This window comes from Alexandromys fortis, unplaced genomic scaffold (genome assembly GCF_014885135.2).
Source record: "Alexandromys fortis isolate MF-2015 unplaced genomic scaffold, M_Fortis_MF-2015_v1.1 scaffold_19, whole genome shotgun sequence".
Lineage (NCBI taxonomy): Eukaryota > Metazoa > Chordata > Mammalia > Rodentia > Cricetidae > Alexandromys > Alexandromys fortis.
In genome coordinates, this window is record NW_026067890.1 from 13920749 (window position 1) to 13933355 (window position 12607).

Consider the following 12607-nt stretch of genomic DNA (forward strand, 5'->3'; position numbering starts at 1 on the left):
ACGGCGACGACAGGCATGTTTCTTCTCAGTGACTGGGAATGTTCACACATTTTGGACGTGGGGCTGTAAACACAGAGAATAGCATTGCACTGAATTAAATGTATCTCCATGCAAGCTGTTCGAGTCCTGGTGTTTGGCCTAGGTCAGTTCCTTTGTCCGGATGTTCCGCTCACAGCTAGTAACTACTTATTCTTACCATGAACTTACATATCAATTCCTTAGAAAAGCCTAGTTTACCTGTCCATTGAACTCCTTAGTTACATACCAGGGCTTTCCCTTCATTCCTGCATGTGTGAGAGAGCGAGAGCGAGCAAGAGAGCGCAGCACACTACATTTAACATGGTCTACCAGCTACTGGACTAGCATTTACCCAACAGCACTTAGCAGTTATTAGGTGTCAGTTGAGAGCACCACGGCAAGTTTACAAAGTGGGAACCATTTGTGTAATCCTCATGCTCACCAGAATAACACAAGAAAGCCTGCTATGATTGGCAGCTGAGATTTGGGAAGAAAGACCAGAAGCAGTTTTTGATTCAATACTGTAAGTCTTTTTTTTTTTTTCTTCTTGTTTTTCTTAACAGTCCTGGCTGTCGGGACACTCTCTTTGTAGACCAGGCTGGCCTTGAACTCAGAGAACTAACTACCTCTGCCTCCTGAGTGCTGGGAATAAAGGCGTGCGCCACCACTGCCTGGCATCATATTGTAAATCTTAACTCGGGACGCATTCCAGGTTGAGGTACCTATGTGTCCTCAATTTGTGTGTGTTCAAGACTTCCAAAGGGATAGTCAGGATCTGGGGAACCTGGGTCACAGAGATTGGATGAGCCTCTGACTACAGAGGAGAAAAGACAGCCATTACCCAGACAGGAAGAAAGGGTTCCTAGATGCTGAATCTGCTACCACCCTGGACTTCGTAGCCTCAACTTCGAGAAGCAAATGTTTGTTGTTTAAATTAACCAGTATGTGATAACTTCTTCCAGCAGCCCAAACCAAATAAGAATTAAAAACTCAAGAAAATGTGAACTTTTCTATTCCTGACTTACAAAACAAACACTTACTACACTTAATTTTCGTTGTTTAAAGAGAACTGATACTTATTGTCCCCTACATTTAGACACACAGGACTAGATTCATGAAATGATTTGGGATTTTTTTTTTTTCAAAATTAGCCAGGCATGGTGGTGCACACTTTTAATCCCAGTGCTTAGGGGGTAGATGCAGGATGATCTCTGTGAGTTTGATGCCAGCCTGGTCTACATATTGAGTTTGGGAATAGCCGGGGCTATATAGTGAGACACTGTCTCAACAAAACAAAATAGCCCTTCCCCCTCAAAAAAAAAAAAAAAAAAAGAAAAAAAAAGCTAGAGATTTACAGAATTAAAATTAAGTTATTAAAAACTATTTATACCTTTTAAAAGGGCATATATTTTTCAAATAAGTACCAAAGAAACAGAGCATCCAAGCGCATCCCTGTAAACTGGTAGCAGACCCGGTGATAGCGGGTCCAGGGCTATGGGACGTGTCATTGTCCGGGTCTACATACTCACACTGTATTTTAGAGCTGCAGAGACAGAGACACACAACTGCTTTCACAAGCTAAGACGAGGCAGTGATGACGCCAATCATCATAAGATAGTGACCAAGTAATGCACACAAGAGAAAAACTAACATTCAGGATTAAGCAGCATCTTAACCCACAGACTGTGACAGACTTCAGTTGGAAAGCACAGCTGCTCTTGCAGGTCGCCATCAAGCTAATCAGTAGGCTGAAAGCAGCATGCTATTAATATTTAGCTGCTGAAAACAACCTTGATTTGCTTAAGCAGATGGAGACTTTTCTGCTTTTAAGGGTAAAAGACCCCCTCAACCTTCTGATGGAATTTATAAGCAATTCAACGGAAGGAGAAATACTAGACTTTGAAAAGAAAACCACTGACTACATTCACATGTCCTCTTAGGGGCCTGTCAAGACCGCTTTGTCACACGCAGGAACTGGATTCAATAAAAACTTGATTTCCCATCCCCGCTTCTCCACCCCCGCCAAATTGAAGCAACAGTTAAAAACCCGCTTGGGCGACTTGGATAGCGTCGGCACTACATTTACACCACGATATCTTACGTATGACATTTCAAGTGAGAGTTAAATATGTATGAATATTCAGATTTTAAGAGAAAACTGCAACTCGCTTGAATTTTCTAAAAGAAGTATTTAAATTATGGCCACACCAAGACACTAACATGCATTTCAACAGTTATCTGAGTTCTGTGTGGAAAAGAACTGAAAATTTACATACATACTATGCTTTCAATTTTTAATTATCCTGTTTGCCTTACAAACAGAATGGAAGGGTAAAAATCCACTATTAATATTCTAAGTACTGAAACAAGAGGGTACTTATTTATTTCCAGAGCCAGGGGCATGATGGCACACACCTTTAATCCCAGCAAGTCGGAGGCAGAGGCAGGTGGATCTATGAGTTCAAGTCCAGCCTGGTCTACAGGTCAGTTCCAGGACAGGCAGAGCAATAGAGCGACCCTGTCTCAAAAAGATGTTTTGAAGTATAATTACTTGTAATTTAGAAAAGGTGAAGCAAGAGCTGGAGAGATGGCTCAGAGGTTAAGAACACTTGCTGTTCTTCCAGAGGTCCTGAGTTCAATTCCCAGCAACCACATAATGGCTCATAACCATCTGTAATGAGGTCCGATGCCCCCTTCTGGCATAGAGGTGTACATTCAGGAGGAACATTGTATACATAGTAAATAAATCCTAAAAAAAAAAAAAATGGCAAAGCTAATCGCTTGTAAAGTGTTTTAATACAGTAACCTTCTCAAAGCTGTTAACCCACTTACTTGGCTGGACCTTGACAGGATCCACTAAGAGCTGGTACTGCTCAGTTTCTTCTTGGGTGGTGGTTTGAGACAGGGTTTCTGTGCAACAGCCCTGCTTTATTTTCCAGCACCCACCTTGTAACTTCAATGCTTAAAACGTACATGTACATACTCCTGCCCCAACCAATTTATCATTAAAAATAAAATAAATTTTTAAAAAGCCTGTATTCAGTCACATTGCTCAACCTAACATGGAAAAATGGGTCCTAGACAGTAGGCAAACTGAGGATTTCCTTTCTTGTGTTTATGAACTTTGAGTGTCCATCTTTTTAAAAACTATCCTGTAGGATCAATGAACAATGATCATTTAACCCATTACAATGTAGGCAAACTGAGGATTTCCTTTCTTGTGTTTATGAACTTTGAGTGTCCATCTTTTTAAAAACTATCCTGTAGAATCAATGAACAATGATCATTTAACCCATTACAATGTGCTGTGTGAAGACACTAATGCCAACGCCATAGGACTGCACAGCCCTTTGGTGCAGTACAACCCACTAATGTCAAGGAGTTAAGCTGAGGCCAAGGCTATTCAATTCTCATTTAAATTATTAGCTTGTGTGCACTTCCAATACTATTATCCTGTTGTCCAGCAGAGGAGACAGGGCCACTTGCTAATGTGAAGCCTGTTTTAGCTACGCTGGCTGGCCATAAGCCTCCGGCATCTTTCTCTACTAGTTACGCATGCCCTCCGGCTTCCACAACTGGGGCTACAGAACATCACCACGTCTGTCTTTTACTGGTGCTACGGCTTCTAACTCAGGCCATGCTTAAGTTCTAAGTTCCCAGGTGGGTGCTGGGAACTAAGTAACTCTTCAAGAACAGCAACTGCCCATAAATGACCATCTCTCCAGTGGCAGACCTGTCTTTACCTGAAGTGACAATGAAAACCCCCTGTAGACATGTTGTCACCTCACCAGCTAATTAGACAACGGCTAAATCTGGGGCAAGAGGCAACACAAAGGAAATACATCAAGAAGTCTAAAGGGGACCCATGCTAGTTCTCTCAGCATTTAAGAGCCTCAAAAACTTGTTCAAACCAGCATTAGCAACTCATACTTTAACATACCAACCCAAACTATAAATACATCAAAAACTGAAATTTGAGATTTACTAAGGGTTTTTGTAGAAGTAGGTGTTCAAACTTCCCATATCAGAACTTTTTTTTTTTTTTTTTTTAAAGAGGATTTAAGTACAGTTTTAAAGACTTCATTCCTGGAGGTTTCTGGTTTGGTGGGGTAAGAGATACCATGAAATGGTCTAAGTGGCATTGAGAGGACTATTCTCAAGCCACTCCCAATGATTGGAACTACCCAAGAGTCTAGCAACCATGACATCCAGTCCAGCCATCATTTCCCTTAAAGAAATCATCCAAGCATAAACTAGTCCTCCCCTCTAAACAAATCACACGGAACAGAAGCACAGACCAAGCCTTGACCTTTATTAAAAAAGCCGCACGTTTATTTCGCTTTCTGACTCTGCGCTTGTGCCTTCAACACTTTCACAACAATTTTCTGCTCCTCAATAAGGAAAGCCCGCTTGATCCTATGAAGAAAAACAAACTTTGATTATCATTTATTGAACGCTGGAAAATTATCGTTATAAGATGGAGCAAAGCAAGAGCCTAGAGAAATGTACAGCTTGAGATTACATGGGCATTTACAAATGGCAATTCTAATTCCTACTCTTGCCTGCTTCACGATAACTATAAATAAAACGGGCGGTGTTGGCTAGTTTTAGCAAACCCATACACAACTTATTCCTAGGAAGAAGAAAGCTCAATCAAGAATGTTTGAGGCAGTGCCAACCCTGGGTACTAGGACATTTCCCATAGAAACTAGCTAGCTGCTGAAACTAGAATGCGGGGGTAAAGAACGGAGCCAAGGTCACCACCTCCTTTCTGTACCAGGTCAAACAGCAGTCTTGAATATCCTTTGTTTCCACAATTCAGTTTTGGCCTCAAATGCCACCCCAGTTTCTCCAACTACATGAATTTTCTCTTTTAAATTTTACATATAAAATTCAGGTTGCCTGTTTCACAGAATACTTGTCCTGTGCTTGTACTAATGTACTAGACTTTACTCCCTAACAAACTTTTTTCAAAACCAGGGCAGGCTGATTGTTGTCAAGAAAATCTGATCTAAACACTTGGCTAGACATTTATAAAACTACCCAAATAAACCAGAGCCCAAACTCCACCCATCCCTAAATCCCCCTCACCAATTTTCTCAGTCTTTCCAGATATTCAGGGCACTATCCCTTTCCAGTCATCTGAACTTGAACCTAAGTGCTGGTTTCTTCACCAAAAACCTACCCAGAAAATTCACCCTGGTGCACATGGATGTCAGCCGGTGCTCAGCAATTATCGCTCTACGACCACCCTCACTCAAGAGTCTAATAACCAAGACTTAGTCCTCTCCCAGCCAGCAAAGCAAGCACATTTCCTCTTCCTCTGCAAAAACTCTTACCTTGCTACACGAATGGCTTCCATTTACTCTGCTGTAGCCAGTTTCTGGCTTATTAAATGATTCTTAGCTTTGCTAAATTCACCTGTTCCGTCACCTCCCCAGCTGCCTACTATCAAATACGAATTCACCATTTCTTTTCTCTAAAAACCAAAACTATTTTAAAGATGCCCCCCACGTTCTGACACAACCTGAGTATCGGTGGTTTCTTCAACACCTATCTATCAGCTGCCAGGGAAGACTCAACAGCGGGCACAACAGAAACCCACAGTGGCTCAGACACCCCACTCACCTGTCACGGACACACTTGGCACACATGGAGCCACCATAGGCCCGGCTGACATGCTTCTTTGTCTTCGACAATCTCATGAGGACTTTAGGTCTCACAGCACGAACCCCTCGAAGTCGGCCTGGGCACACACCGCACGCTGATTTAGGTGCTTTTCCAACCTTCTTGGTGTAAAGGTAAACAATCCTGTTGCCAGGGGTTCGAGACCTAGGAAGAAAGGGTGTGAGCAGCTCAGTGTCACAGAGAAGGCGACGATAGGTATTTTAAATTCGGAAGAAAATACTTACAGCCTAGTTTTGTTGGAGGCTGTGTTGTAGGAGAGCCTACGACGGTATGTCAAACGCTGGACCATCCTGAGTGCCTAAAATTAAAAAAAAAAAAACACTCTTCACTGTAAACGTAAAGTCCAACTACAAAGCATCACCAAATAACACATCTTACACATTCATGCACTCTAAAGAATTCCATTTAAAAACTGTATCCATTTAGATCTCACTAATGGATGGCTTGCCTGCTGATAATCAAGTAGGGAGTTGGTTAAAGCCCCGACCGTGGACCCACTTCCTCAAAGAGTCTGTTTTCTTTGGTGTCTAGACAAAATATTAACCAGGAAAGCTGGAGAAACACCGATTTACAGGGTGAGAGCAAGCGAGACCCTCGAGGCGAATCCTCGGCAATGCCATTTGCTGGCAATAGAGCCAGCAGATGCTGGCTTCTTCTAAGACAGTATTTCCCCCTGGTTCACACAGCTACCGCTGGGATTAAGACATCAACACCCTCCTTGGTACTGGCACATGCTGTTGGGGAACCTAGGTCCTGTTCCAAAGCAGCACCCCCGAGGAGTGTATCTATTAGTGGGCCCCGTTTCCGAGCTGTTCACGGCATATAAACGCCCCTCCAGCCCGCAGCGGCAGTCCATGCAACTTCGTTCTCATGTGAGCTACCCCAAGGAACACAGGCATCGGCCTGCCGAGATCGGCCAAGCGAAGCTGCCTTCCGACATTACTTAAAGGGACACCCAACCGTCCGGCCCCTGAACCCGCACAGAATCCCAGTGTAAACGGCCGCAATCTGAGCTCTGTCTTCATCACCAAGGCAGCCTCCGCCACCGTCCCTGCTATCGCGTCTCGCTCGCTCTCAGGGCAGACATCAACCGGGGGGGGGGGGGGGGCGGCCGCCCACCCGAGGGCTCCGCTGTCGCTGAGAGCTTTACTACCACGACCCGGGCCGAGGACGCGCCCGCCACACGCCTCTCCTCGCCCCTCGCCCTCACGCCAGCTGCGGCCCTGTCCCCCGGGACGTCCCGCCCGCCTAACTCCTCCGATGGCTGCGGATTGTAAACAGGGGCAACACGGAGAAAAAACAAGCCACCATACCTCTAAGCACCGTCCCCGGAAGAGGAAAAGGAAGAGGAGGATGAGGGCAAAGGTCAAGTAGGACTGCACAGGACAGGAAGTGTGTCAGAGAAAGAGGTGTGTCGGAGAGGACGCCGCCATGTTGTACGGTTGTACGGACGCGGACGCGGCGGAAGCTGTGCGGGCCGGAACGCGTGGAGCGAGCGGTTTCCGTTCTCTAGCCTCACGTAGGAACGTCCCGCGAAAAATTAGATGGAGTGGTGCTGTGGAAGCAAAAGTCAATGACAGAGGAGCACAACCCCCACCGAGAGTCCTCCGACACACGCCCCTGAAAGAAAACAGGGGCGCTACGACACGTTTAGCCTAGACCTGGGTTTAAATCTCTACTGACCTGGGCCCTTCTCGTTTTCAACCTTTCCTTCTGTCGTTTAGGCAGAGCACAAACTTTACAGACTTTGAAACGAGCATTTGCTAATTACTATCATTTTGGGCAAGTCCGTAAGTCTCTGAAAGGAAAATGTCATGAAGTGCCCTTGCTTCTATCCTTCCCTTGGCTCTCAAATAGCTCTCCAGCCTGTCGTCCGTGTTCTTCAGACTCAGGAGTCACATCTGTCCCTGTGGCAGGCATCAGATAAAGGCTGGTGTCCAGAGATAAGCGTAGTTTTTGAATAAATGATTGAGAGAATACATTTCCTTAAGATCCCATCTCTTTTTCTAGAGAGACTTTGCTGGGCAGAGTACCGTGGGAGCTCTTACATTGTACAAGGCACGTTGTTAATATAGTTCCGTGAGTGCCCTTCCATCGCAGTAGAAGATGGTCTTGCTGTTGTAATTTTCCCAGGTTATACTTAACCCTAATATGCGAGTTTTCTTTTCTTTCAATCGGTATTTGCATGTTTATCGATCAATCTTGCTGAAAATACAAAAATCTTAATAAAATTCTCAAAAGACCCTCATTTGTTTTTATTAATCTCCTTTGTTTAGTTTTCTGCTCATCTCTGCATTAATTTCTCTTTATATTATTTTATAATTTTTGTAAAACTAGAAGATGAATCTAAAATATTTTTCTGGTTCGGACTGTGGACATTTGAGGTTTAACATATTTTAGTGTAATTTTTAAGGGTTTTTGATAAAAGTTAATTTTAATGGGATCAAATTCAACACTCTTTGAACTTGAGCAGTTTGCGTCTTATTTAAAAAAAAAAAAAGAATTCCTGCCTGGTGGTGGTGATGCAAGCATTTAATCTCAGCACTCAGGAGGCAGAAGCTGGCAGATCTCTGTGAGTTTGAGGCCTAGGAAGTCTACAGAGCAAATTCCAGGACAAGCTACAAAGCTATTCAAAAAACAAAAAGAAAAACAAACAAATTAAAAACATTGTATAACCTCTTTAAAATATGCTGGGCTGGGGCTGGAGAGATGGCTCAGTTGTTAAGAGCACTGGCTGCTCTTCCAGAGGTCCTGAGTTCAAGTCCCAGCAACCACATTGTGGCTCACAACCATCTATAATGAGATCTGGCGCCCTCTTCTGGCATGTGGGCATACATGGAGGCAGAATGTTGTATTATACTAAATTTTAAATAAAATCTTTTTTAAAAAAATAATAAAATATGCTGGGCCTACAGTAATATTACACATCTTTGATCCCAGTACTCAGGAGGAAGCAGAGGCCAGCCTGGTCTACAAAAGGAGTTCCAGGAAAGCCAGGACTACACAGAGAAAACCTGTCTCAAAGAAAAAAAGAATCACTTACATCTTCAAATTAATTCATCAAATTAATTTTGTTAGCATATAAAATAATAGGTCCATTATGCTATTTCATATACATGCCATTGTGGTTACTAATTTTTGCTCTAACTACCCTCTTTCCCATCTTTTTTTTTTTTTTTTCCCATTTTTGGCTTTTGGTTTTTTTGAGACTGGGTTTCTCTACGTAGCCCTGGCTGTCCTGAAGCTCACCCTGTAGGCTAGGTTGGCTTCTGACGCAGAGATCTACCTGTCTCTGTCTCCTAAGTGCTGGAATTAAAGATGTGTGCCACCGCCCTGCCTTCTCCCACCTCTTGTTGACCCCTTCCTCCCCACCTATGCTTTCATGACAGGCACACAGACACACAACCACATCTAGACTCTGCATATGAAAGGAAATGTGCAATATTTCCTTTTTTCCTTATAATCTTTTCTTGTCCCCTTCCTTTTGCTCCTATCTACTTTCTTATTATATATTCCACATATGAGAGAAAACTTGTGATATTCATCTTTCTGGCTGTGGTTTATGTTGCTTAATATAATCTTCAGTTCCATTTATGTCCCTGAAAATACTGTACCTTCATTCTTCTTTACACCTGAATAAGACTCGTGTGTGTGTGTGTCTGTCTGTCTGTCTGTCTGTCTGTATCACCCCCATTTCCTTTCTCCACTCATCTGTTAAGAGAAATTTAGGCTGTTTTTCTATCTTGGCTATTGTTCATAGTGTAGCACTAAACATGTCTTTCACCTGTATCTTCAATAATGTAACACCTCATGGAAGCCAAGGATGGAGTCACATGCCAGTAATTCCAGCATTTTGGAGGCTGAGGCAGGAGGAGTATGAATTTGAGGTCAGCCTGAGACCCCATTTTAAAATACAATAAAGCCTATTCATGGATTCATTTAGAGTCTTTTCTTTCTATACCGAGTGATTAGGGATATAATTTTCCCCCTGTGGTGGTTTGAAAAAAAAATGACCCCCAAAGAAGTAGCACTATTAGGAGGTCTTGTTGGAGGAAGTGTGTCATTGTGGAGGCGGGCCTTGAAGTCTCACATATGCTCAAGTCACACCCAGTAAGACAGACCACTTCCTGTTGCCTGCAAGCCAAGATGTAGGATACTTCTCCAGCACCATGTCTGCCTGCATGCCCCCATGTGGCACCAATGATAATGGACTGAACCTCTGAAAACGTAAGCCACCTGAATGAAATGTTTTGTCTTTATATGAGTAGCCATGCATGGTGTTTCTTCATAATAATAGAAACCTTAACTAAGATAACGTGTATAACTATCCCCTGTTGTAAAAGGAATGGTGGGCCGCTCCCGGCCACTTGGCTAGCTTATACCTGCCCTTTCTCTTCCCAGAATTCTCCTAGTCTGGTTGTCACACTCACTCTATTCCTGTCCAGCTATTGTCCAAACAGCTTTTTATTCAATGAGAGCAATACATATTCATAGTGTACAAATAGATTATGCCACAGCAGATTTCTGCACATGCTCACATCCCATTGAACTAGCAATTACATGAGCTTTTCATAGAACAAAGGAATCCACAGACAGTGCGCTTTTCAAACACATTGGTTGGCACATTGGGCAGGCAGGCAGGTGACAGCATGTGGGGAAGACTTGTAGGCCTCTGATGTCATCGGACAGTATTCTCAACCCTTTGGTCAGTGGATACTGGGGGTCTGTTTGTACATTACAGAGGATTTACCCAATGGTCACAGAGATGATAGGTCAGGTACGGAGGAGGAAAATAAATGGCCATTAAGGGGACTGAAGATGCCCTGAGATAACTGGGCTCAGGATTTGCAGCATTGTGTCACTTAACCCTTGTGGGCACAGTTTCTGTGGTGGCGCAAACCTTTAAACCCAGCGCCTGTGAGGCGGAGCTAGGCTGATCGCTGTCATTTTGAGGCCAGCTACTTCCAGGACAGCCAAGGCAGTTACACTGAGAATCTCTCTCTCAAGCAAACAAACATTAAATTATCAAAGAGAGGTCCAGTCTTTGAACCCTTATAGAGACTACTGGTCACTGTATTTCCACTTTGGGCCTTTTCTCTTGACCCCTGACGAACCCTTCTTTGAAAGCATTACTGTGTCTTTAATGCAATCAGCTTTGTTAGCTTGGAATGTGGAGTTGAGGGATCATTTTCTCTGTGAAGGGTTAAAATACCCCAGCATTTAATATTCTAAGTTTTAGAAATAGAAATTTGAGAGCAAATTAGATTTTTCTAATAGAAATGTTTCTGAGTCTAAAGCCCTAAAGGGGAGTAAGGAAACCAATTAGCTTTAATTTAAATAATCATGTCTTAAGTAGCAAATGAACCAAGTCCTATTGTCAGAGAACAACTGTATGAAATCCCCCAAAGGTTAGCTTCAAAACAGCATTCGTGCAGTGGTTTCGTCTCTTGCTAATGAAATACGCTTCTGTTGGTCGCTGTAACCTCTGTTTGTTGTCTAACTGGGCATGGTCACGGAGAGTGGGGGTGGGGGTGGCTGAAGGAGCAAGGATGGAAGAGTTACGGGAAACTTCGCATTGATGTTCCTATTGTTAGAAACTTAAGAAAAAATAGCCAACAATGGCAAATAAAGTTTCTATTTCCTGGAAGAGAACAGTTTGAGAAAACATGGGAAAACTGTATTTTCATATCCCAAAGTGCGGATACATATCCAAACTGTATTTTCATATCCCATACTGGTTATGTTTTTTTTTCTACTTGTTATTTATAAGAAATGGATGTGTGCTAGTTGAAATCACATGACCATTTCACAAACATGTCACAATGCCAGATTTTTGCCTGTGTCTCTAAATCATTGGAAATGTATTAAGCCAATGTGTGGTAACGCCAGGAGATTTCTCTCAGATGGCTTAACATACCAGAGAGAGCAGGAATTTGGCCAAGAGTTGGAAGCAGATCATGGAAGGCTTCTGTAGGAGCCAGCCATGATAAGCTAAATATGAACAGAGCACCCAAAGGAAGTTCTTTACTTTCAACCATTATCACCTGCCAGTGTAGGACTCAGCCATCAATAAGTTTAATGGGGGCCCGAGTCTCAGTAGTTTACCCTGAAGCAATACCTGGTTGCAGAGAGGACCACAAACTAAGATTACCTGAGCACCACCCAAGAACAGACCATCCAAAGGAAATGCCTAACGTTCTAACTGCTGTAGATAGGACCACCTGCCAGCACACACTCACCAGGACACCCCTAGACAAATGCCAGCTAATCAGAGGTCCTGAACCTCAGAAACCCCTCACCCCCACCTTTACTACTATAAAAAGCCAACTCTAACTGAGGTAGGGGCTCTCTGTTTATTCCAATATGTTGGACATGCGGAGAGACCAAGTTTGCAAACTTGTATAAAATAAAGGCTCTTTGCTTTTACATATGGGACTCGGTCTCCTTGTTGGGTTTGGGGGACTTCGTGGATTTGGGCATCACAGCTTCAATGTATGTGCTCAGTGGCTTTAACTCTTTTCTCCTGCTGATGGTTTCAGTTTCTTCCTCTTCTCGTGCTACCCTTGTGTCCTTAGGAAAGCAAGTTAACCTCACAGCTTGTCTATATTTCTGTTGGAGTGTAGGAGCCATTGTATGGTGGACATCCTGTGAGAACAACGGGTGTGGCATAGACCAAGGCCCACACATAGAAGATGCTCTATGAAATCCGGCCTTAGCTTCTTTCCTAGGAAGACATTAATGCCTTCAAGCTGCCCAGCTTCAAGCTTCGTGATTATGTCTTGTTGCAAATGTTTCTGTTTCATTTCCTGGGGGCTTTTTAGGAGGCATCTAAGTAAAGGAAGCACCATAGAATCTATCACGTTGGGAATTAGCAGAGTCACAGCCAGAGTAAGCGGGGGGG

At 43.3% G+C, this 12607-nt stretch overlaps 1 protein-coding gene across 1 annotated transcript; it reads right to left on the reverse strand.

Annotated features, from left to right (window-relative positions):
- Positions 1-4315: 4315 nt before the first annotated feature.
- Positions 4316-7003, reverse strand: Rpl34 (ribosomal protein L34). The gene is made up of 4 exons (XM_050159984.1): positions 6826-7003; positions 5931-6004; positions 5647-5850; positions 4316-4434 (listed from the first exon to the last, which is right to left on the reverse strand). Exons 2-4 carry the CDS (start codon positions 5993-5995, stop codon positions 4350-4352), a joined length of 354 nt encoding a protein of 117 aa, XP_050015941.1. The 5' UTR covers positions 5996-6004; positions 6826-7003; the 3' UTR covers positions 4316-4349.
- Positions 7004-12607: the final 5604 nt, after the last annotated feature.

Excerpts from the sequence above, each read along its gene's own strand:
- Rpl34 (XM_050159984.1), bottom strand. The coding sequence starts at position 5,995 with ATGGTCCAGCGTTTGACATACCGTCGTAGGCTCTCCTACAACACAGCC. Across the intron at positions 5,851-5,930 it reads GCCTCCAACAAAACTAGGCT|GTCTCGAACCCCTGGCAACA; the intron begins GTAAGTATTTTC and ends CTTTCTTCCTAG. Across the intron at positions 4,435-5,646 it reads GCCAAGTGTGTCCGTGACAG|GATCAAGCGGGCTTTCCTTA; the intron begins GTGAGTGGGGTG and ends TTTTCTTCATAG.